This window comes from Canis lupus, chromosome 13 (assembly GCF_003254725.2).
Source record: "Canis lupus dingo isolate Sandy chromosome 13, ASM325472v2, whole genome shotgun sequence".
Taxonomy (NCBI): domain Eukaryota; kingdom Metazoa; phylum Chordata; class Mammalia; order Carnivora; family Canidae; genus Canis; species Canis lupus.
In genome coordinates this window covers 12,563,034-12,587,708 of record NC_064255.1, presented here as the reverse complement: position 1 = coordinate 12,587,708, position 24,675 = coordinate 12,563,034, and the positions used below count along the sequence as shown (strand labels likewise).

At 32.5% G+C, this 24,675-nt stretch overlaps 1 protein-coding gene across 1 annotated transcript in view; it reads left to right on the top strand.

Moving 5' to 3' along the window:
• The window catches only part of CSMD3 (CUB and Sushi multiple domains 3), a 1,170,241-nt gene extending 1,148,646 nt beyond the window's left edge, over window positions 1-21,595 (top strand). Inside the window, exons 66-71 of the mRNA XM_049093360.1 lie at window positions 2,127-2,192; window positions 7,720-7,878; window positions 10,849-10,961; window positions 13,572-13,659; window positions 15,750-15,885; window positions 19,582-21,595. Coding sequence (XP_048949317.1) covers window positions 2,127-2,192; window positions 7,720-7,878; window positions 10,849-10,961; window positions 13,572-13,659; window positions 15,750-15,885; window positions 19,582-19,741 — 722 coding nt within the window. The 3' untranslated portion in view covers window positions 19,742-21,595. The remainder of the gene's footprint in view (window positions 1-2,126; window positions 2,193-7,719; window positions 7,879-10,848; window positions 10,962-13,571; window positions 13,660-15,749; window positions 15,886-19,581) is intronic.
• Window positions 21,596-24,675: the final 3,080 nt, after the last annotated feature.

The window sequence follows — 24,675 nt, the reverse complement described above, 5'->3', positions numbered from 1 at the left end:
CTTCCTAAAATAAAATGCAAGAGACAAAAACTTAACTCAGATTAGCTTAGGAATAAGGGAAATATATTAGCCAACTCCAAGGGCAGGCACTTCTGGATCCAGAGGCACACAGATATTATTGAGGTCTTTTTTATAAATTCTTTTACATGCTCTGTTTTTTCTTCTTTATTTCTTCTTCTAGTTACTTCTTCATGGTACATGTATTAGTTTTCTGGGCTGTTGTAACAAAGTACCACAAGCTGGATAGCTTAATAAAGCAGAAATTTATTCTCTCACAGTTCTGGAGGCCAGAAGCCCAAAATCAAGGTGCTGGTAGATCCATGTACCTTCTGAAATCTCTAGGGAAAAATCATGCTTTATCTCTTCCTACTGTTTAGCAGCTTCAGGCTATCCTTGGCATTCCTTGGCTCAGAGCTTCCCCATACCAAGTTCTGTCTTCTATCTTCTATCTTCATGTGGCTTCCTTTCCTATTTATCTCTACATGTCCTCTCCTCTTCTTATCAAGACACCAGGCACTAGATTTCAAGGTTATTTCATCTAAGGATCCCTATTTAACTACATCTTCAAAGAGCCTACTTCCAAAAAAAGGTCATATTTTGAGATTCGTGGTGAACATGAATTTTGAGGTCACATTATTCAACCTACCACAGTAGGAAAAACTTCTGCCAGCATACTTCTTGGTTTAGAAGAGTTTTTGTCAAAGCTTCTTCTTCTTGATAAGAGTCTGGTTGTCAGTTTTAAATGGAGCCCACCTCTAAATCTGTTAGTCAACCAGGGTGATACAGTATTTTGACTAGATCTAAGTGAAATTTCCACTTCTCTTGCTGTTTGATCAGAATAGTCCCCATCTGGATAAGATGTACCACTGAATTTACCAGAGGAAAAAAGGCTTGTGTGTTCAAAACAAGGAATAAAGGAAGTTTTTTCTAGAATTCTTGATAAGGTCATCAATACATTCCTTTTCCTTTTCCTTTTTTTTTTTTTTTCCAGCCCTTCTAATTCCTGTTCTCTTGCAGCGTTCACAAATGTTAATGACCTTCTTTTTGAAATGTGTTCACTTTCTTCTCTTAGCAAGAACACTATTCAGTTTGTTTTAAATTTTTCATGAGATTGAAAGATTAAAAGTCCATTTAAATCCAACAGAATTTCAATAACTTTTTTATCTATCCACTTTGCTGTTTATCATCACTACTATTGTAAGCTAACAGCATTATCTCTACTGGGACTACTGCTACAGACTCCTAACTTCTCTTTATCAATATCCCTTCCTTTCCAAATTGTTCTCTGTCTTGGAGTCAGAGTGTTGTTCACCCAAATTATTTCCCCTAAAACCTTTTAAAGACATTATATAGTCCTTATAAAAAAGATCTGCCTGTACCACAGTCTATAAGCACTGAGTGTCATAGCTCTTATAACTTTGCAGGCATATCCAGTAAGTCATATGATTTCCCTTGTTTTAAACTACCTGTGGTTTGGCTTAAAACCTTAGTATTGACTCTTTAGTTTTGAGTCTATCCAATTTCTTATAACACCATGAGCACCTTAATAAATTTTTATTTTTTTAAAAATATGTATTTATTTATTCATGAAAGACAGACAGAGAGGCAGACATAGGCAGAGGAAGATGCAGCCTCCCTGTGGTGAGCCTGATGTGGGATTTGAACCTGGGACCCCGGGATCATGCCCTGAGCCAAAGGCAGATGCTCAACCACTGAGTCACCCAAGTGTCTCACAAATTTTGATTTTTAAACACATACCCTACCAAATTATTTCTTCCTTTGTGCAATAGGAACATACCCATAGCCGTCAGCTACCATGCTTTAATCAACTATTGACATGTTGATTTACATGGTTTACATGTTCTTTAAAATAAAAAAGAAAATTCTAAAATGATAAGGCAGCACTATTCTTTCCCTTTTCTTATTGGACTATAATGGGGGTAATTGCTGAAGTTGTTAGCTGTACAACAGAAGTGTTGAGTAGTGCTGAAATGTTAGGATGAATAGGACATTTTGGAGAAAACTATATGATATGTAAGAGAATAAAATTGATAATGCATTACTATGTGTGTGTGTGTTATTAATTATATTAACCTTTGTAAACCTTTTAATTTTTTTTTTCATAGCTGGTTCGAAAATATTGGTGAAAGATCCAAGACCTGCACTAGGAACACCCAGCCCAAAGCTAAGTGGTTAGTAATTTCAGTTTTTTTTTTCTAGAAGTCATGATTTCTAAAAGTGATATACTGTTTTCTTGACAAAGTGAACATTATTTAGAAAAATATATATTCAGTATGGGAAAACCATGAATTTGACTATTTAGAATTTAAAAATTTATATTTTAAGATGTTGAATCTCAAGAAATGTAATTCTGAGATATGTTTATATTCCAAATAATGTTTATAGTTCTCTTCATAAAATATCTCTTTAGGAGTATCTGAAAGTTACTATACTATATTGGCATTGCTTTATTTAAAACATTAAAACAAAAAAGATGAGACATTTTCAATATAGATTTTTAAAGAAGGAACAAAATACACTTGATATGAGAGTAAAAGTTCAGCAATTTTGTTTTCTAGTTTATTGATTTTAAAAATGAGAATTTAAAATTTAGTCATTGAAAACATAGGCTTCTCAGTTTTATGATTTTAATGTAATTATCATGTTATTTGCCTCCTACACTATGACTTTCGAAAAGTTATGTTATATATCTGAGCCTACATTTATTTAGCTATTCAAAAGAAACAATGATTAGTTTATAAAATTTGAACTTCATGAAATGTGAAGTGCTGTGCCCATAGTAAGCCCTCAGTATATGAGAGCTGCTTTTTTAGTATTAGTCTGTATTTTATTTATATGATATAAATTAAAAGCTACAGATAAAATTAAAGATTTAGCATTTGTTCTGTACCTTGGAGATAGATTTAGTCTAGTTATATGAAGCCAGAAACAGTGTTAGTTTCTAATTTTAGTTGTGTTCAGAAGTTCTCAAGGTACATGCTATAAAACTAGAGTGCCCACAAAAAAAAAAAAAAATCAGTCTGAAACACTGATTTATTTAACATGCACTGGAAATAGACTGAATGCCATTAGGGCAATCAAAGAATATGTCAACATAAGAGAGAAAGTTTAGCAATGGAATCAGAAAACTACAGTGGTCAATCAATGCAGAATTTTCCAAGGGAGATGGCTTATCTAGTAGCAGATAGGTGTTTTAAATAATAACTCCAGTATATCAAATGTAAAACCTGAATTTCCCAGGCAAAATATGACTTATGGTCACCAATCAATAAATCAAGCAGGCATAAAAATAAAAAATAATATGGAAGAACACAATTAATTAGTTTGACCCAATATACATATATAAAAATGTTTGCATCAAACAATTATAAATTATATATATTATACAGAAGCGTATGAGACAAGTATGAGAGTGATCATATATTAAGCAATTAATAAAATGTATAAATTTCAAAGCAAAGTCAGTCTTCAGATCTGATATCTGACCATGATGCAAGAAAAGTTAAAAAGAAAATAGGTATATTTTAAAAACCTCTGATTATGTGGAAATTAAAAACAAAATCCATACTCATGAAGAATTCATAAGTTAAATAAGAAATAGAAAATATAACACTAGAACTTATGTTGAAAAATCTAAATATCAAAACTTGGAGACTATACCAAAAGCAAAATTGTGAGGGAAATTTGTAGCTTTAAATTCTTACATTAGAAAAGAAGAAAGCCACAGAATTAATGAATTAAGTAGCCCTATTTATAAGATCTATAAAGCATAACAGACTAAACAAAAGAAAGAAGAAAATTAGTGTAATAATAAAATGAACAAACAATCCCCCACTCCCGCCTGCTAAAGGTGCAATAGAAGAATCTCAACAAACCCAGTAGTAGTTATTTGGGGGGGAAATGTAGAAAATTTCTGGTAAGATTGATAAAAAAAAAAAGCAACAAAAATTAAATAATAAAACAAAAGGAAATGTGAATATAACCACACAGATAGTAGATTAAATCAATTATAATTATATTAATGGAACACTGTCAAAAACAACTTTTAAAAAATGGACAACTTACTAGAAAAGTATATTTCACTAGAACTAACAAAAGAAATTCTGAATGATCCTATAACAAATAAAGTAGGAGTTTAAAACTATTTCCATAGAGAAAAACCAGGTCCTTATGGATCTACTGATGAGTTCTGCCAAATGTTAAAGGAACAGAACAGGTCATCCCATTTTATAAAATCTCTTCTTGTCAAGAAATCTCATTCTATGAAGGGTGCCTGGGTAGTGCGGTCAGTTGACTCTTAGTTTGCAGCTTAGGTCATGATCTCAGAATTGTGATCTCAGAGTCATAATCTCAGGGTCATGATTTCTCGTAGTGAGATGGAGTCCTACCTCACACTCCACACTCAGCATGGATTCTGCTTAAGATTCCACCCCCCCTACACCCATACACCCCCACTCCCCCAGTCACTTGCTCTCTCTCTCTCTAAAAAAAAAGAATAAAAAAATCAATCTCATTCTATGGATCCAATATAGTTCTAATAATCAATACAAAATACAAAAGGGAAATTTACAAGCCCATTTGACTCAGGATATATAGATGAAAATAATCTACATAAAATCTTAGCAAATCAAATCCAAAATTATAGATAAACAGAAAAACCAAAAGATGACAGAACCAAATTGGGTTCATGATAGATATGCAGGGATATTTTTACATTAAGTAATCCTTAAAAGTAATCTACAATATTGAGAGATTAAGATGCTAACAATTCTGATCAGTGTAATACCTACACAGAAAATATTTGATAAAATGCAACCTATTTATAATTTAGCTGGTTCCAAAAATACTCTTAATAAATTATAAAGGAAAGGAATTTCTTTAACTTTAGTAAAAAAGATCTGTAAAACTTTAGAGTAAATGTTATCTTCAACTGGAAAACATTAGAAACATTTAATTTAGAATCATGAGGCATTGTGATTATATTACTCCAAAATAGCAAGAATGAAATTTGGCAATTGGATCAGAGTCAGGAGCGTGATACTACATTTAGCAATGCTATGAAGCCTGTGAAGTAAAGTTTAAATTCAGACACCTTAAAAGAAAGGATCATGACATCTTAGACTTCTTTTCATTGTCCACATCAATGAGAGAGGGATGACATTTTAGAGTTTACAAAGAACAGCCAAATACACATTCATAGTTAAATCCCCAAATAGACCTACAATAGAAAGAAGTATTATCATTCCCATTGTACACGGGAATATAAATCACCAGATGGTGTCTGCTTTGCCCAACCTGAGCTGCATTTCTCAAAAGGCAGAAGGCAGCAGTGGCATGCTGGAGCCCGCAGGTAGAGGCTTGTCACAGACAATTCTGTGTCTTCTTCCAAACTTTGCATTCAGTGATTTCAGGTTGGTAGGAGTTTGAAATCTGCAATTATGGGAATATTTACACTCTAGAAATCAGCAAATACCGCTCATCAGTTTTTTTCATTTGCTTTGTTTCATTTTGTCTTGTTTTTCTGGAGACCCGGTTGTGAAACATTGCCTTCCACATCAATGATTAAAACCCGATGCAGTGTACTTTGCTGCTGCTGCTACCTGCATCTTTCCATCGCTCTTTTCTCCTGCCACTGAGGTTCTCTTTCATCTCCTTCAACCATCACTAATTCACCTAAGGACTACGGATAAGATCAACAGGTGTAATAGGTTTTCTTTAAAGGTTCAGAGATAGCAAAGAGTAATCACAATACAGTCCAGGTGAAAATCAACAATGAGACAGACAACTCCTCTTACGTACTGAGTATGAACTGTTAGGCACTGCCCTTAGGGTATCTTTCTCCCTTGTTCCTGCTTTTACCTGGACAACTAAGAACCTATTAACTTCCAAATTCCAGGTCTTTCAGGGCAAGATAGCTTGTCACTCTCTCCTGCAAACTTGTTTTAGGTACTTTTTTTCACTAAAAATGTTAACATACTTTTTTACTAAAAACTTTAACAAATTGAGGGCTTTTTACTCATTCACTGTATCAAAGTTCTAGGTAAGATTCCTTTATACATACACAGCATACATAGCATTCCCCTATAGCATTCATAGCTGTGAAGTTTGGGGTTTGGGGAAGGGAGTGCCACTGTAAGGATGACTTGGTAAAGGTCACAAAGTCAGAACTATGGATTAGTCATTTTACTAAATACGTGTCTGCTAAATATATATTTTATTAGCAATTATGCAGTAAGGTCTAAGATCCACAGCTTTCCTAATTTATCTGTGTTGTAGCAGCAGCAGCAGCAGTAGTAGTAATAGTAGTGGTAGCATCTATCACTTAGCTGAACACTTCACTTTCTGTATCTCATTTAATCTTCATAATAACTCTAAGTTAACCTCATTTTAATTAGGAGGAAGTTCAGGTTTGGAGAGTTAAGTAATTTATGCAAAACCACACAGTTCAGAAATTGCAGAGGAGGGACTTAAAAGGAGCTTAACTCTACTGTTTGCAGTGCTAACCCTTCAGGTGTACTGCTCTTGAATTATCATAGAGAAAAACATCATGTGTTGAAATATTCAGTCAAAATACAACTCCTGGGGATATTTTATGTTTTATGTAGTTTATGTCTCTAGTAGTTTTGCGATATTGGTTTGCTGAGTAGAATTCAAGGAATGTTACCCCAGTCTCTGTGATCTGGGCAGTAAGAAGTGTGATGTATATAGTGAAGACTAGGTGACAAATTGTCAATAACTTGTTAGGGGAAAACAGGCTTTCCCCTATTCTGTTACTCATTCGTTTGCACAAATAGGCAACTCTAGTATAACTCCCTGGAATAGCTACTTTTGGGGGATGTACCTTATCGTGATGTATAGGACTGATGGAAGTTTCTCTTAGCCTCATTTCAGGATCTGAGTAGATTTTGCCATATTTGACTTGTATACTTCTAAATTACATAACTAATTTCTATAAATATAATGTCTTGTTTGGCTATCTAAAATAAAGAGCATTCCTTCTTTAGATGAGTTTTATAACATTTAAAATATTATTGGATTTGACCACAATTCATCTCCCCCCCATGAGAGTTGAGCAATTCTAGAGACAATTTCTTTATTTCTAAAAATACTGTAATTCAAAGCTGTCAATATGGTGGAGCCCTGTTCTTCCTCAGGAGCATCTATTATTGGAATAACTGAACTCAGTCTTCTGTAAGGGGACAAAAGAGCATCCCTCCTAACAGTCCTTAAGTCCTATTCTGCAAGAGGGGGTTTTAACCCCATGCTCTTCCTTCTATAAATCTATTCATACTGCCTGGAGAAAAGCAGACCTCTTGGGACTTTTATATAGACTGACTTGGCTCAGTAAAATCATTTTATTTTCCTTCTGAAAGAAAGATGTTACTAGAGGATACCAAATATAAGTAAATTTGATGTTTAGCTGGTTCTGAATATAAGCCTTATGTCTTTAATTGGTGTTGTCTGTCTTTGATTGATGACTCATGTATGAATACAAATCTAGGTTATTGCAATTTTGGTTTATTCCAAAAAAAGGTTGAAACACATATATGAAGAATTCACTTTGTAATACACATTTCACATTGCTGTGTGTTTAGCAAAATTTCATTATTCAATAAACTAATATCCATTAATCTAATTTTTAATGTTTATATTTACAGGGTACAATGAAATTAATGTATGTGTTTAACCTATTTACAGTTCCAGATGATGTGTTTGCCCAAAATTACATATGGAAAGGCTCTTACAATTTCAAAGGAAGGAAACAACCCATGACCTTGACAGTTACTAGTTTCAATGCTTCCACTGGGAGAGTCAATGCCACACTCAGCAATAGCAACATGGAACTGCTACTTTCAGGTATCACGTTAAAGAACAGCAAACAGTGCCATTATGCCTTCACTTCTATAATTGCATCATTTTTATTGGTGATTTTTATACTGTGAAATATTTGTTACATTTTAATGACATTCATAATTTATTAAGAAACAAGGCTTTCTGGGATCCCTGGGTGGCGCAGCGGTTTGGCGCCTGCCTTTGGCCCAGGGCGCGATCCTGGAGACCCGGGATCGAATCCCACGTCAGGCTCCCGGTGCATGGAGCCTGCTTCTCCCTCTGCCTGTGTCTCTGCCTCTCTCTCTCTCACTGTTGCCTATCATAAATAAATAAAAAACTTAAAAAAAAATAAAAATAAAATAAAAAAAAGAAACAAGGCTTTCTGATTTTTGGATTGATACATGAATATTACTACACAAATGAAAAACTCTGATTCTGAAATAAGCTTGTTCATGAATATTTTGATGTAGCTAGAATGAGACATCATGAAATGGAATAATTCTTTTGATTTGAAAAATTCTTTGATTTGAATAACTAAATCTTTCTGCATTCACATAACACCAAAGAGACCAGGTAAGTGACTAGCAACTGTTTTATGGACACAGAATCGTTTCTTCAAATGAGAATATTTAGATGGATACCATAACTGAAGACAGAAAAGGTAGATCTATGCTACTTTAAACATGCTTGAGGGACCCAGAGGCCCTATCCAACTGCTCAGCCTTCTCAAGTTTCTGTGTCCTCAATCTACTGCACATTTCCGTCATTACCTTTGTTCTGTTTTTTTTTTTTCTGACATTCAGATGTTTTCTCAAATGTCTTCCATTAACAGTATCCCAATGATCCTATCTAAAGCAACATTCTCATCACAAACACAGTCAGACACACTCTTAGTCTCACACACTCTTATCCTCTTTCACTTTCTTCTTTTCACTATTTATGGTATAGTATAGTGTGGTAAATTACATAACATGATATGACATTATTTGTCTATACTCCAATAATAAAAGATCTAAGAGGGAAGCTCTTTGCCTTCTAGTTCATACTATTTCAAAAGTTAAAAAAGCATCTGGAACAAAATAAGTCTCAGTGAATATTGTCCAAGTGATGAATTTGAATTGCCCTTATTTAAATAATATTTTTAAAATATTGATATTGAAAATAGGAAATTTAAATGTCTTGGCTGTTGAGGTGCTTGGGTGGCTCAATCAATTAGGCATCCCACTCTTGATTTTGGCTCAGGTTATGATCCCAGGGTCATGAGATTGAGCCCCATGTTGGGCTTTGTGCTGGGCATGCTGCACCTGGGATTCTCTCCTTCCCTCTTCCTCTGGCCCTCTCCTGCCCTCTCTCTCCCTTTCTAAAATAAATACATAAGCTTCTTGGCTATATGTATATCCTAAAGATTATCAATAATAAGATAATTTGTGGTATAAATGAAATGGAAATAACATTATATTTATTGATTTTGTATATTTTAGGAGAACTGTCAAACATTTTGTATTATTGAATGATTCTCTGTTAAAGTATTGGAAGCTAATATGTATTATATTTTTAAAAAACTATACACAGTTACAGTGATGTAAATTGAAAAAGCTATATAGTAACAAAATAAAATTATGACTACTGATTTGAGACATAACCTTTTTCTCTTTATTTTCTATGAGTTTGCACAAAATAAATGTATATTTAATCTAACCTAGAGAAATTTCAAAATAAATTCCTACAAATATAGAAAAAACATAAATAGATACATTTGCTCTCACTGTCTCCATATAAATCAATTATAACATTTTCCCAGCAATATTATTTTTCATTATTTTTGTCTTTCCCTAGTAACTGTAACTTAGTTTAGGTCAAAATCTATGGATCATCTTTGTATTCCCAGCATATTCTTATGAAACTTTATAACATAGGTGAAAGATTAAATAAATGAATGAAGGAATCAAATTTCAACCATAAGTTAATCATATTTTTTACTTAGACTCTTATCTCCTAATATTCCCCTAAGCACATTTATATCCCAGCTTACTCCTACTCTTAGAATACTCACTGTTTAAGAAAAAAAAAAAAACATAATATATATGTTTGCTTTTCTCTTTTATGCCATTACCTATATTTACCTTCTAAAACTAAAAATCTCACTTTATTTTCAGGACTCAGTCCATAAGCATTTCCTAATCACTCCATTGTGAAATGATCCCTCTCTCTTCTGGCCTTTTATTTATCATATTTTTTCATGTATTTTAGTTGGTTATGTATCTGACTTATATCTCCTACTTTATTGGAAATACTTTTAAGCATCCTATCTTTAGATAGGAACATATATTTTCTCCTCTATGGCTCTAATAGCACCTAGAATATTCTTTCAATTGGGTTGGCACCAAATTCATTATTAAGAAAAATATCAGGAATTTTAACATGTGATTTCCATCTTTGAAGATTTTATTTATTTATTTATTTATTTATTTATTTATTTATTTTTATTTTTATTTTTTTAAGATTCATTTATTTATTCATTCAGAGAGAGCGAAGAGAGAGGCAGAGACACAGGCAGAGGGAGAAGCAGGCTCCATGCAGGAAGCCTGATGTGGGACTCGATCCTGGGTCTCCAGGATCACACCCCGGGCTGCAGGCGGCACTAAACCGCTGCGCCACCGGGGCTGCCCTGAAGATTTTAAATCTCACTGGAGGCAGAAATAATTTTGTTTACAATATCATGGAATGATGTTATTAAGAATGATAATACTTCATTAATAGCATAGGTAATTTAAAGCTCACAATTAAGATTTAAGTTGAGAATTTCAGCTGAGAAATTAACATATTTTGCAGGATTTGTGGAAAGCATATGGATGAAGCAGGTCTTGACTTGCCCTTGTTTGATTTCTGTTCCTGTCACATGCATTACATGATATATTTAAAGAGTTAAAGACAATAAAATAAAGCAGAACTATTTACAAAATTGGTAGACTAAAATGTCCTTACATTTTACAGGGGTATATAAAAGCCAGGAAGCTCGCTTAATGTTACATATCTACCTTATTAAAGCACCAACTCATGCTTCTGTGAAGAAAATGAAGAAAGACAATTGGGCCATGGATGGCTTTGTAAGTATTGCTCTTTTTTTTTTTTTTTGTATTGCTCTTTAAATGTCTGCTGCTAATTTTAATAACCAATTTGTGCTATAATTTGTCATTAAGATTACGGAAAAAGGTAAATTTCTAAATTTAGCTAATTATGAACACACATGCACATATAAAATGGCAAAAATACTATTCTGGGTAAATTGTTTTGAGAAAAAGATTCAGTGTAAATACTTAATAATCTAGAATGTTAAACCTAGAATGACTGGATCCTGATGAATTTTGCCTACTTTCGTAGTATTTATGTGTATGAAGGCCATATAGGTTTTTTTATGGTTTCATCAAATGTATTTTGTCTATGGTCAATACTATGATAAATAAATCTAGGTAACATATAATTCATTCTTTGTCTGGGTCTACTGTTGAAAACATATACAGCATATTTACAAAATGCATCAGAAAAACTAAGTATGCTCAACACACTTATTTTTTTTTCCTGTAAATTTAACAGATGTAGGATATTTTATAAATATTTGAGATATTTTATGAACCTGTTTATGAAAAGAAAGTTATGTGAATTATTTCAAGTGGAGAAATAGTTACCATAGCTTCACCATGGAATCACCCTGTCCTATTCAGCCACTTATGTGGGAATTTCTAAATTGGCAGTTAGATGCAACAAGTCTCTATTCACATATTCCCCCAGAGTCTTTCTTAAAAAATGAGCAGGAGAATTCTGGCTACATCCTAACAACTAACAGGTCTTCTTTTATAAGGAAAACCTAGTGGGAAAGAAGATAGTAAGTCATAGGCTTCAGTAAGTTTAGGACCCAAGGAGAAAAAATGTTTATCTTATTTCCCTATCTGTGCCATTATTTGTGGAGTTGGAAATTAACTCATGTCTTCAATGCACTCAAATTGTGTAATTGTATTATTTCATCTAGGAAGTAAACAAAATGAATTCACTCATTTAAATATTAGAGTTTGAGCTATTCTTTTAGGAGCATTTCATTTTTAAAAATGACCATGACTAGACTATGGTGTCTGATAATAAGGAAATAATCACTTCTTCTGACATGTCAGACTGCTATGGCTGGGTGGGTATGATATTTTGCTTTTTAGGGTAAGAATTCAAGGTCTATTACAACCTTTACAATAGTATACAGGACTTAGGTAACTAATTAAAACAATCTTTTTTTTTTAAAAGATTTTATTTATTTATTCATGAGAGACACAGAGAGAGAGAGAGAGAGAGACAGAGACAGAGACACAGGCAGAGGGAGAAGCAGGCTCCATGCAAGGAGCCCAACGTGGGACTCGATCCCAGGTCTCCAGGATCACACCCTGCAGCACTAAACCACTGCGCCACCAGGGCTGCCCTAATTAAAACAATCTTATGAGCAAATTCATATTACTAGTTATCAGGAACAATGAAATATATATATTTCTATTTTATTTATGAGAGCAAATCACAATATGCACGTAAAGTATTTTTTTTAAATATAAGATTTTATACACATGCAAGATACATGGTATAGTCAGCATTTACAGCATTAGACACAACCACAAAAATCTCAGGGCCAAAGAAGTTTTTTTTTTTTTTTTTTTTTCTTTCTCATGTATCTGGGGCTATTTTTGGGTGTTCCACTTGAGGCTGTGGTAGCAAGTTCAGGTCTGCTCTAGGTTCTTATTCTGGGGCCCAGGCTGGAGGGGCAGCAGCTACCCAGAGCATATTCTCTTGTCAGAGGTCAGAAGCTCTGACGGGTAAGGTGTTTTAAACACTTCAATTGAGATACAATTCATATACTATATACTTCACCCATTTAAAGTGTACAATTCAGTGGCTTTTAGTATATTTACAAGTGTGTAACCATCACTACAGTTGATTTTAGAATATTTCCATTACCTCAAAAAGAAACTCCACACCCTTTAGCTATCACCCTACCCATCCACCTCTCATCTCCACCCTAGCCCTAAGCAGCCACAAATTTATCTTCTATCTCTATGGATTTCTCTGTTTTAGATATTCATATTTATGGAATCATGTAATATGTGGTCTTTTGTGACTGGCATCTTTCACTTATTATAATGGGAAACATGCCTCTTAAGGCCTAGGCTTAGAACTGACATACTGTTAATTCCACCCACATTTCATTGGCCAAAGCAAGTCACAGGACCAAACCCAATGAGATGGAAAGTACATTCGACCTATGTAGATTGGTGGGACGCAGAGAGAGAGTGCATACATGCGAAATAGTAGTTGAATCTACAAAGTACAGTTTTCTACTTTAAATTTTAATTGATCCTTTGCTTTGTTCTGTTTCACCATATCATTACCCCCTTTTTTTTACAGTAGGTTTCTTAGGCTAAAAGAAATCTCTATATATCTATATTATTATATTAATAACCAACCCCCTTTTTTCTAATATTCTAATTACTTAAAAATCAACATTTTGATTTTGCTTATAATGATGGCAAATTTACACAATGTGTAGTGTTTTATATAGGAAGAAGATACAGAGTTAGAAACTCTGCATAACATTCATTTAAAAGTAAAACTGAATATTTATTAAGGCTGGGAAAATATAGCTGTGTCCAATCTTCAGATTTAATCAACCTTATAAATATTTTTAGGTTTCTGCTGAGCCTGATGGAGCTACTTATGTATTTCAAGGATTTATTCAGGGCAAAGATTATGGGCAATTTGGACTACAAAGACTAGGTAATGTATTCATTTTCATTTTCATGTAGTTCCTTTATTACTCTAGACATCATAAGAAAAATACAGTGGATTCTGTACATTAGGCACACTTACTACATTTTGAATTTTGCATTGTCAGGATTATACATTGATACATTTGATAGCCTTTTAAGTAATCACATTCTTCAAAATATTGATTCTCTATGTACCAACCCTGTACAGTGCTTGGTTTTTGTCATATTTCTAATAAATATGACACACTGTCTTGCCCTTAGCAAGTAAAAAGGAGAAAAAGCGATACAGATATAAAAGAAAATATTAAACTGTAAATGATTTTTTTATCTCATGAGAACTATAGTACTTTTCTTCAGTTTGAATATTGCAACTTTCTCTTTCAAAAATGTAGTGGCACTTTGAAAAATTCCTATGGTCTGGAAAGGGAAAATAACTTTGAGGAATAGACCTCTTTTGGGGGCTTTGTACTATTCAGATATGTAAATTTCCTATAATGGGAGGCACAGAATTTTGTCACTCTTCTTCCCAACTCTTCTAAAAAATGTACATAAATATTTAATGGTCTTGGGCAAATATAATTATTAACATAGCTTGTGGCATATAATTTTCTTAAGGTATATTGTCTCCCATTATTATATTATGGTATTGATATATAAAGAATAAATTCAGACTCTAAAACTACTATTTGATATTCATATTAGAAATTCCATTACTTTGAACTTTTACCTAAATATTTTGAGTCCCTGGAAAAATGGGGTAAAAAATAAAGTATTAACTTTTAACCTAGACTAAGGTATAACTTAGTTTGAACATAACTATTTATCAAAAAGGGAAATTAGCTTTCTCAAAGTGAATAAGAATAGTAAGATGTCATTTCAGATAATGTCTTGCCTAAAATTGTGTTAATTTTGAAGACCAGATACAACATTCATTAACAGAATACATTAACATAGTTGTGTAATTTAATGCAAGATATTTTTGCCTACTATTCTCAAAAACATCTCAAACACTATATGTCTAAAACAGAACCTATAAAAATGAGTTATTTCTGTCTGGGGAAAATAAAAGGAAAAAGTGAAAGACAACCTGTCTGCAATTTTCTCTTCCCCTATCCGTATGCCAACACATTGACAAACCTGATTTTTCTCATTTCCTAATTGTGCTAACATCTTCCCCATTTACTCATCCTCAAGTAGAATGCTTCTCATCCTGTGCTCTTCTACCTCTTATCCTCACAAACAAGTTCTGTTGATTTTTAACTACAAAATGTTCAGCTAACTCTATCTTTTCATGTTCTTCCTAATGCTCTAAGATACAGATCAATTTCCATTTTTATCTGGGTTGTTGCCATGACCTTTGAAGTACTCCTGCTTCCAGTCCCAATTTTCTCAAGCCTATCCCACCCTAGTCAATGTTCTAAATTGTGTGTCTTATCACAGAGGCTCTTATTTCTAAACACTCTCAGCTGTCCCTCACTGCAGGTAGGTAATAAATTTGAACTTTTTAGAATTATGTGATGGCTTTTCAGGATATGGCCATAGTTTTATCATTTTAGCATCTTCCTCTTACACACTCATTCATGCCTACCTCTACATCCTTTCCACACAGCTACACCTAGCGCTTGTCACATCTTTTAAATATGCTACTCACCTTCCCATTTCTGGGCTTATGATGATCCTGCTTCCTTCTCAATTCATTGTTCTAATGATTCTTCAAAGTCAAGCTCATACTGTATATTCTGCAGAATGCATTCTTATATACCACCAGATGGAATCAGTCCTTCTCTTCCTAAAACACATTGATCAAATTCATGCTTGATGTCTACACTTATTTGTGTCACTGTATTGTATAAACTCAAATTGTATAAACTCTTTGGTCCAGAGACTCTGCTTTCATTCTGTATTCTTTCCTGAAAAAAATGTCTTGTACATAGAAGGCACTATACAAACTTGTGTGGAAAAGAGTTGAAGTGTCGTGAATTACTTTTGTTTACTATGTACATTTCCAAGTAGATATCCTGAGAAAGAAAGATGATCACTTCATAAAAATAAAAATCAATTGTGATAAAATAAAGTTGACTTTTTTTTTTTTTATAGGATTGAATATGTCAGAAGGCTCAAATTCTTCAAATCAGCCTCATGGTACAAACAGTAGTTCTGTGGCCATTGCTATTCTTGTGCCTTTTTTTGCACTTATATTTGCAGGATTTGGATTTTATCTTTATAAACAAAGGTAAGTTTGTTGATATTACCTATAAAACGTTTCCCAAATCTTTTATTTCATGTTCTTTTTACTACTCTAGTTCAATTCCTAACTTCCATTTGTTTTTTTTTTTCTGGGTTGTCGAAAACAATGTGTGCCAAATATCGCAACAGTTGTTAGAAACCTAATTTCCCTGGCCTGCCTCCCACCACCCCAACATGACAAAACAAAAATTGCAAGCATTCAATTTAACCCTTGGTACTTTTGCCTATCAGTTTCCTGGTACATACTTAATTGTATCAGTTAGTTTTGCATTATCCATAATGAGACTTTAGAGATACAAAATCCAGGTTAAGGTTTAAATTAAAAAAGTGATACTTGCTGCCAGATTTAGAGAACTAGGAAATTCGTGTCCCATCCTCTTTAGTTCACATGACAGTACTGACCAATTTTACCCATGCTGACAGACAGTAAAATCCCCTAATCTCCTTTTCCTCTGCTGGTTTTAGGAGATTATGCAATTATTATGGTTATCTTTCTAATATATCTACTCTATGACTATGCATATTATTGGTTTGTCCTTGTTTACTATGCCCATTACAACATCCCAAGTGATGGGCTTGATTATACTGTTGTCTGCTATTTGGACTACTTTTATGAAGAAAAACACATATAGGTAACCAGATAATTAAATGAATGTTACCTAAATGCATTTTTCTCAAAACTGACGTTTTTAAATATATTTCAGTCTAGATTATCTAAGAATAATTTATTTAATATAAATTTATTTAATATTTAATATTACATGAATTTGTAATAATTGAATATTATTAGCTGCTTAGGCCTTGACGATACCAAATTTTATTAAGGATAAAAAAATCTTCACTAAATTTATTTATTAAGCAAGCCATTGCAATCTTTTTTACAAAAACCTATTTTTATAAAATATATATAACACAAAACCATTTGTACAATTTAGTAGCATTTAGTATATTCAAATGCCATGGAGCCATCACTGCCAGTTCCAGAATATTTTCATTACCCCAAAAGGAAACTCTATGCCCATTAATTAGTCATCTCCCATTCTTTCCACTCCTGCCCTAGGCAACTGCTAATCTGCTTTCTCTACTTGTTCGCCTATTCTGGGTATTTCATATAAATGGAATCATGTAATAGTATAATATTTTATATCTGGTTTCTTCAACTTAACATGTTTTTTTTCAAGTTTCTTCCATGTTATAGTATTGATTAGTACTCCATTCCTTTATATGGCTGAGTAATATTCCATTGTATGTTTGAATGTGTTCTGTTTAAATATGTCCATTTATCAGTTGATGGGTGTTTGGCTTGTTCCTACATTTTTGCTATTGTGAATAGTGCTGCTATATACGTTGTATACAAGTTTTGTTTGGACATCTGCTTTAGTGCTTTTGAGTATATATCTCAAAATAGATTGCTGGGTTATATAGTAATTCTACATTTAACTTCCTGGGAAGCACAAACTGTTTTGCAGAGCAACTGCACCATGTTGTATCCCCACCAGCAATGTGTGACTGTTCAACTTTCTCCACCTCCATGCCAACACTTGTTATTTTCTGTTGTCTTTTCTTTCTTTTTTTAAATTATAGTCATCCTAATATATATGTGAAGTGGTATCTCATTGTGATTTTAATTTGCATTTCCTTAATTACTAATAATATTGAGCATCTCTTCAGTGTTTCCTGGCCATTATTCTTTGAAGAAATGCCTATTCAAGTATTTGCCCATTTTTTAATTGGGTTGTATGTCTTGTTGAATTGTAAAAGTTCTTTATATATTTTGAAGACTAGATTGTTAGTGTACATATGGTTTGCAAAAATTTTCCCTTTCTGTGAGTTGCATTTCCACTCTCTTTGTAGTGTCCTTTGATACATAGAAGTTTCTCATTTTGATAAAGTTCAATTTGTCAATTTTCTTATGTTACTTTCTTATGTTTCTTATGTGCTTGTAGTGTCATAGCTAAGAAACTATTTCCAGATTCAAGGTCATGAATCAAGATCAGATTGACCTATATGTTTTATCCAAAGAGTTTATTAGATTTAGCTCTTATACTTAAAGGTTCAATTTATTTCAAGTTAATTTTTGTTGATAGCATAAAACTTTTCAAAACTTTATATCATTTTCCTTAAAACTCTTGTTTAATATTGGTAAAAGGACACATCTTTGTATCTTCACAATTCTTGCTTAATTAAAAGAAAATCATGTTGCTTCTGGTTTTTATTATGACTCTAGTTTGAAAAAAGGGAGACAAATACTATCCATTAGAATTATGCACCTGGCAAGAGCAAGCTGTAAGCAATATAACTAGGTGATCCCATTGAAAGAAACTTAAAATAGCTTTAACAAAATTTATTGTCATGCAAATCACCTAGCAATTTTTAGTATAGAGAAAAATTCAGAAAATGCATTAGGGAAAGTAAAATAATATAATAGCAAATACAAAATATGATAAGGTAGTTGAAATTTGTGGTGTTTGTTGTAAACAAAGGAGTTGAGAAACAGATGTATTTTAAGATATATCTACCTTAGGAATTAGGGCCCAGAAACAGGTAGGGGCAAGTCTGCCATTGTACCAAATGAATATCAGCATATTATGAAGTGGGATGGGGGAAACTAGATACAAGATTTATCAAAGGAGAGAGAAACAACAACAACAAAAATGAAACAGGAATTTAAGATTAGCAAGTTATACCAGCCAGACTAGAATCCATGTATTTTAGTAAAACCAAATGTTCAATTATCAGTAACTCTTTGGAAACTATTTTCATGACTTAATTACCAGTATAGTCATTTCTTCTTTAAGATTTTGAATGTATTATTCTAATGTATATAATTTTTAAGAAAATTGAGTGTTTCTGTTTTTGAGATACTTCAAGTACCTTCCCAAGTTAGGCCTCTGTGTTAGTTTTTTGCTCTTTCTGAAATCCTTCTTTAATTAGTGTAGACCTGTCTCTTTCTTGTCCTTCAAGTCTCAGATTACTCTTTACTTCCTCAGAGATGCTTTTCTTTATCACTTCTCCTAAAGTGGGTCCCTGTTATTTCCTATCATATCAACAGTTTTCCTTGTCATCAGAACAATTCTTATTACCTATTTTTTCTTGCTTTTTTTTTTTTACTTTTTAACTTAATTAACAAATATTTATTAATTATTTCTTATCACTACATTATGAGCTCCATGAAAGTAATGCCTTCCTTGTAATCTCTTTAAAAAAAAATTTATATCCAATGCTTAGGGACATGCTTGGCACATAACAGATACTCAGTAAATATTCAAGGAATGAATGAATGAATGGATGGATGGATAGATAGATGGATAGTAATGAGATTTAAATTTTATCATCACCATAGTATTTATAGTATACATGCTAATTCATAATGATTATTTATTATTGCATCAGAAAATTTAAATTTATGAGAATAGCCATAAGACATTTATTTATACCTGTATTACTCATATTGGTTCTGTACATTAATATGTATTATATGTAAATAATAAAAATCACTCAGGGTTTAAGAGTGACTGGTAAATAGTTCAAATTTGATGTATTGAGCTTATGATTTCTCAACCAATACTTTGAAGTCAGATTATGCATTAGCAATGATAATTCAAGTATATTATGTTTGAGCCCTACTTTGCTGTTTCTAGAAGAAAGCTAACATATAGCTAATCAATGTTCTCATCAACAGGACTGCACCCAAAACACAGTATACAGGATGTTCAGTTCATGAAAATAACAATGGCCAAGCAGCTTTTGAGAACCCCATGTATGACACCAACGCAAAGTCAGTGGAAGGAAAGGCAGTACGATTTGATCCCAACTTGAATACGGTCTGCACAATGGTATAATGCGGCAACTCTTCATCTCCTTCAGAAGAGTGGAAATCGACACAAAACAGTGTACATTTAGTTCACTGCTAACAAATTAAAGCACACTTTTCAGGACTTGCTGGGTCACCTTTTCCTGAGGAATGATAGAGAAGAGTGTTTTTTCATAAACTGGACTATAATTCTTCTTCATGTTTACCATGGAGAGTTTTACAGAAATTTGGCTGCACTCTGAGAGTGCTTACTCACAGTTTATTTGCTTTTTTTAAAAAGGAGATTATTCTAAAACATAAACTTATTTGCATATATTGGAGGAGCATCCACTCTCAGTATTTCTGTGCTTTATAAAGTATATTAGAGGGACTGGGTTTAAAAAAAAAAAAGATATAGGGTAGAAATAAGAGCTATACTTACAAGAGTCAATAGATCACTGACTTCTCTTTAACTGTCATGAGCTACATCATACCATGAATCCATATTTCACACCACTCTATCCACTGTTCGTTCTTGTTAATTGAGCCATTGTCTTCCTTATTTCCATAGTTATTTCAGATTGAGTCATACTCTGAAGTATTTCTGAGCTAATTGATGTCACAAAAGAGATAAGACTGCCTACTCTGATTTGACTCTTTCTGGTGTTCTCCAGCATCATATTGCTATTCTTTTTTTAGACTGGTAGTCACAGTTTCTGCAAACGGCAAGATCATTGTGGTATTCTCCCCATTCCCTCATTATGTTGTAACCAATATTATTCCGTAAGCTGTGGGGCAGTAGTTTATTACCTTGCTTCAATCTGCTTTGTCACCCAGAAACCACTCTAGCTGGCAAAAATTATTTATAATAATGATGATTTTGCAGTTATCTGAGACACCAATCTTACAATCCTTTACCACAATTTCCAAAGTTCTCGAAAGACCAAATAGAACCTATTCATCTACTGTATTTAGTCTCTGGTATATCCTATTTTCCTTCCAGTTGAGCCTTTAAATTTATTTAACATTGTTTTGAACCTTTATCAACAATGAGTTAGGAACATAAGATTTTAAGCTTTTAACTTTTATCTAACAGTGAGTTAGACACATTTTGGACCAGCCCATAAATATAATGCTTACAAACAATTTACACTTTCAAATCACCAATATAAATTTATTTCCTAAATTGTAGATTTTCCCAATTTTCATATATTTTAAAGTTTGTATACTATTATTCTTAAGAAGCAGGTTTCAGATATGACAGGTTTCTTTCGTTGTCAAATTATGGTTTGCATTTGCAAGTTATTGGTGGCTCATTTACAACTGTATCACAGTAATGCCAGCATATTGATTTAATAGGTCATTGTCTTCCTTTTATAGCATGTTTTACGTCATTGAATAAATTATGTACCCAGTGTGAACTCTTTATTGTTGTCCCTCTCAAATATGGATAACTCTGTAAACAGTTTCGACTTTTTGTATCATGAGACAGAGTGCCTAAGAGAAATCATTGCACCCGAAAGCGCTGCTTGGATCTATCTCTACAACATTTAGTGAATTTCTTGTAAACCACTTTGAGATACATTGTTTTGGAAATTCATACAATTTTCTCAACATTGTACTCTACTGACAGGATGCTGTTTTAAATTTTATGCCATCAGTTATTTATTCTTGTTTATTCAAATGACTGCAATAACAATGATTCATTCATTAATGTTAAGGTTAATACATTTAAGATCTTGTTTAAACAACGTTTCTTCTGCAACTGGCTACTCCTCTTATATTAATGCATACACTTTTGTAAAGAAGTATATTTTTATGAAAAAAAAAACTTTGTAAAAGTATGATGTAAATTTTCAGTGCAATGTAAACAAAATAAAAATGGATAATTGCTTTTGTAAAATGTGTATTCTTCTCAAAATTGTCTGCCAGTGTACTGGATAGCAAATTTATTTGGTGTTTTAAAGTTCCCAAACTGCATTTTATATAGTTATTTAGCAACATAATATTGAGACATGGGAGTGTTTTTCTGCTTTATATTTTACAGCTCCCCAAGTGTGACACACTTTTAGAAGTAAACAGATTCCCACTAAATATAATAGTATCATAAGAACCTCATCTTAGAATTCCTTAAATGTAAATAGTTTAACACTACTGTCTATTTTTGGGTATATCTGACGATTTCTAATATTTCTGAATTGTATTTTCTTAGAGATACTTATTTTTAAGTAGGAACTTAATAATTTTTCAATAGCTACATTAAATTAATATTCAAAAAGAAACTTGTCTTGCCAGGGTGTAACATGTAAAATTTTGTATTCAAGAAACTTGTCAAGTTTCTGTAAAGTTCAAATCACAAGTTCACAAGTTACTGAAGTTCAATTTTATTAGAGAACTCTTTTTCACAAAATATGTTGTTTTTATATTTGACAGCCTCCAACTCCATCCTATATAAGTCTCTTTATTACACTTTCATTTGAGAAATGAATGATTCTTGACATAACTGTAGCTTCATTTTAAACTTTAACTGTATTATTTCACTTTAAACTTATTTCATGTCTTCTATATTTTTCCTTGTTGTTGTTTGTCCTTATTTTTATTCCTTTCTGTGCTTTTTTTTCCCCTTTTCTCCCCTACTTTTTCTTTTAAGATTTTATTTATTTATTCATGAGAGACACAGAGAGAGGCATAGACACAGACAGAGGGAGAAGCAGGCTCCATGCAGGGAGCCCAATGTGGGACTCGATCCCGGGACTCCAGTATCACACCCTGGGCCAAAGGCGGTGCTAAACCGCTGAGCCACCCAGGCTGCCCTCGCCCTACTTTTTAATTTGCTTTCTTTTTTCTGATATTTTTCATAATACCCTTTCCTGTTTTATGTCTCCTTTTTAGACTTTGATTATTTCTTATCTTAATGTCCTTTATCCTAATCCTCTCAAAAGTTAGCAGCAGTTTTAGTGGGAATAATTTTATTTTTATTTTTTACCAGGTTTATTGGAGTATAATTAACAAAATTATAAGATATTTAAAGTTCATGGCATGATGATAAATATATACATTTTCTGATGAGAATAATTAAACTCTATTCTCTTATTAAATTTCAATTAATTTTAAAGAGCCTCTAGTAATTCTTTTATATTTAAGAACATTAAACCAATAGGTTCCAAGGTTCCACCCAGGATGCCTTAATACTAGAGCCTGATGATAATAATTGTGGAAATAGACCAAAGGGTCAGAAAAAAAAAAAATATATATATATATATATATATATCCCTGTTCTTTACACTTACAAATGAAAGAGAGAGAAAAAAAATACCTATCATTGGCCAGAAGAGTCCACAAAAATAACTAGATGTTATTCTCGTAAAGAGATTAAGAGAATACATTGTAAAAGTATTAATCTGTGTATTGATATCTATAAATTTAAAATAGGTTTAGTAAGGGAAAAAATATCTTCTGTAGATTATAGAAATTCATGATGCTAAGAAATATCTTAGAATAAGTATTTTGAAATTTGGCTGAAAATATATTGATTTGCTTCTTTTTTTGTTTTTTTTGTTTGTTTTTTAGGATAACATTGGAGGTAAGGGGATATTGACACAAAAAGATATACATGTTGCAAAAATCTGAGAAATATCTTTTTGTCATCATGATATGAGCTTGGTTTCCAATGTAAGAGCAGATTTAAAAGTTGCTAGAAGAGTAGAAATGGCCACTGGATATTAGATTTCATTCTTTAGTATACAGACAATGGCACTAGTGAACATCTGCCAAATATTTTCCCAACCCATGTGTAATAATTTTACTAGCCTTGAAAACTAAGTATATTCTATATATTCAAATTCATAGGCATAAATTATATTGCAAAACATAAAACAAAAAATCTATTTAAACTCTCATAAGATCCAAACCTTCATTATAACTATTAGCATAACATTGAAAATAGAGATGAACCCAAGTACTTTGGCAGGGCCAATAAGATATATAAATATAGAGAAAAATATAGAACCATCTACATAGTATGACTTAAAAGAAATCTTATGGCCTTCCTTCTCAGCAAGTATCTTTTATACCCTTGAGTTAAAACTGATATCTCCTGAACGAACTTATTAGAATGAAGTATGTTATCTGGAGAATATTGTATGATAGCATTATAATCCCAGTAAGGGACTTAACACAGCCATTACAGGGCAAGTCTGTAAAGCTAGCATTCCTAATCTTCATAATTTTAAACCAGGACTACCCCAGTCTATGCTAGTGTTCTAGAATGGTGTTTCTAAATACATAAGGTTAAAATCCAAAGGAAATTATAAATAAATAATAAAACAGTTACAAAAACATTTAAAATGTTGTAGTATATATATATATATATATATGTAATATATATACACATATATATCATATGTAGGAACTCATATACTAATATACATATAGATACTAACATACATGTATATGTATTTCTATACCAACATATTAAATGTGCAGTGGTGCTAATAATTTCTGTAATTTTAAAGAGTATCATAAACAATATTTTAAGATATTCATAACATTTCACATGAAAATATCTGTGATTTTTATTCGTCACAAAATTCAGTTTATTTTTGCACAACTTTTTACAGAAGACAAATAATATATTTTATTTTATTTTATTTTTTATTCTTTTAAAGATTTAATTTATTCATTCATGAGAAACACAGAGAGAGAGGCAGAGACACAGGCAGAGGGAAAAGCAGGCTCCACGCAGGAAGCCCGATGTGGGACTCGATCCTGGGACTCCAGGATCACACCCTGGGCCAAAGGCAGGCACCAAACCACTGAGCCACCTAGGGATCCCCCCAAATAAAATATTTTAATTGAAAGATAAGTGGAGGTAAAGGTATAACTTTCCCATGCAAGTTTCCAAACTTCTTGAATTCTACTTTCATACCAACTTCTTTTTTCTTTTTTTTTTTTTTTTTTTTGGTATACCAACTTTAAGACTCT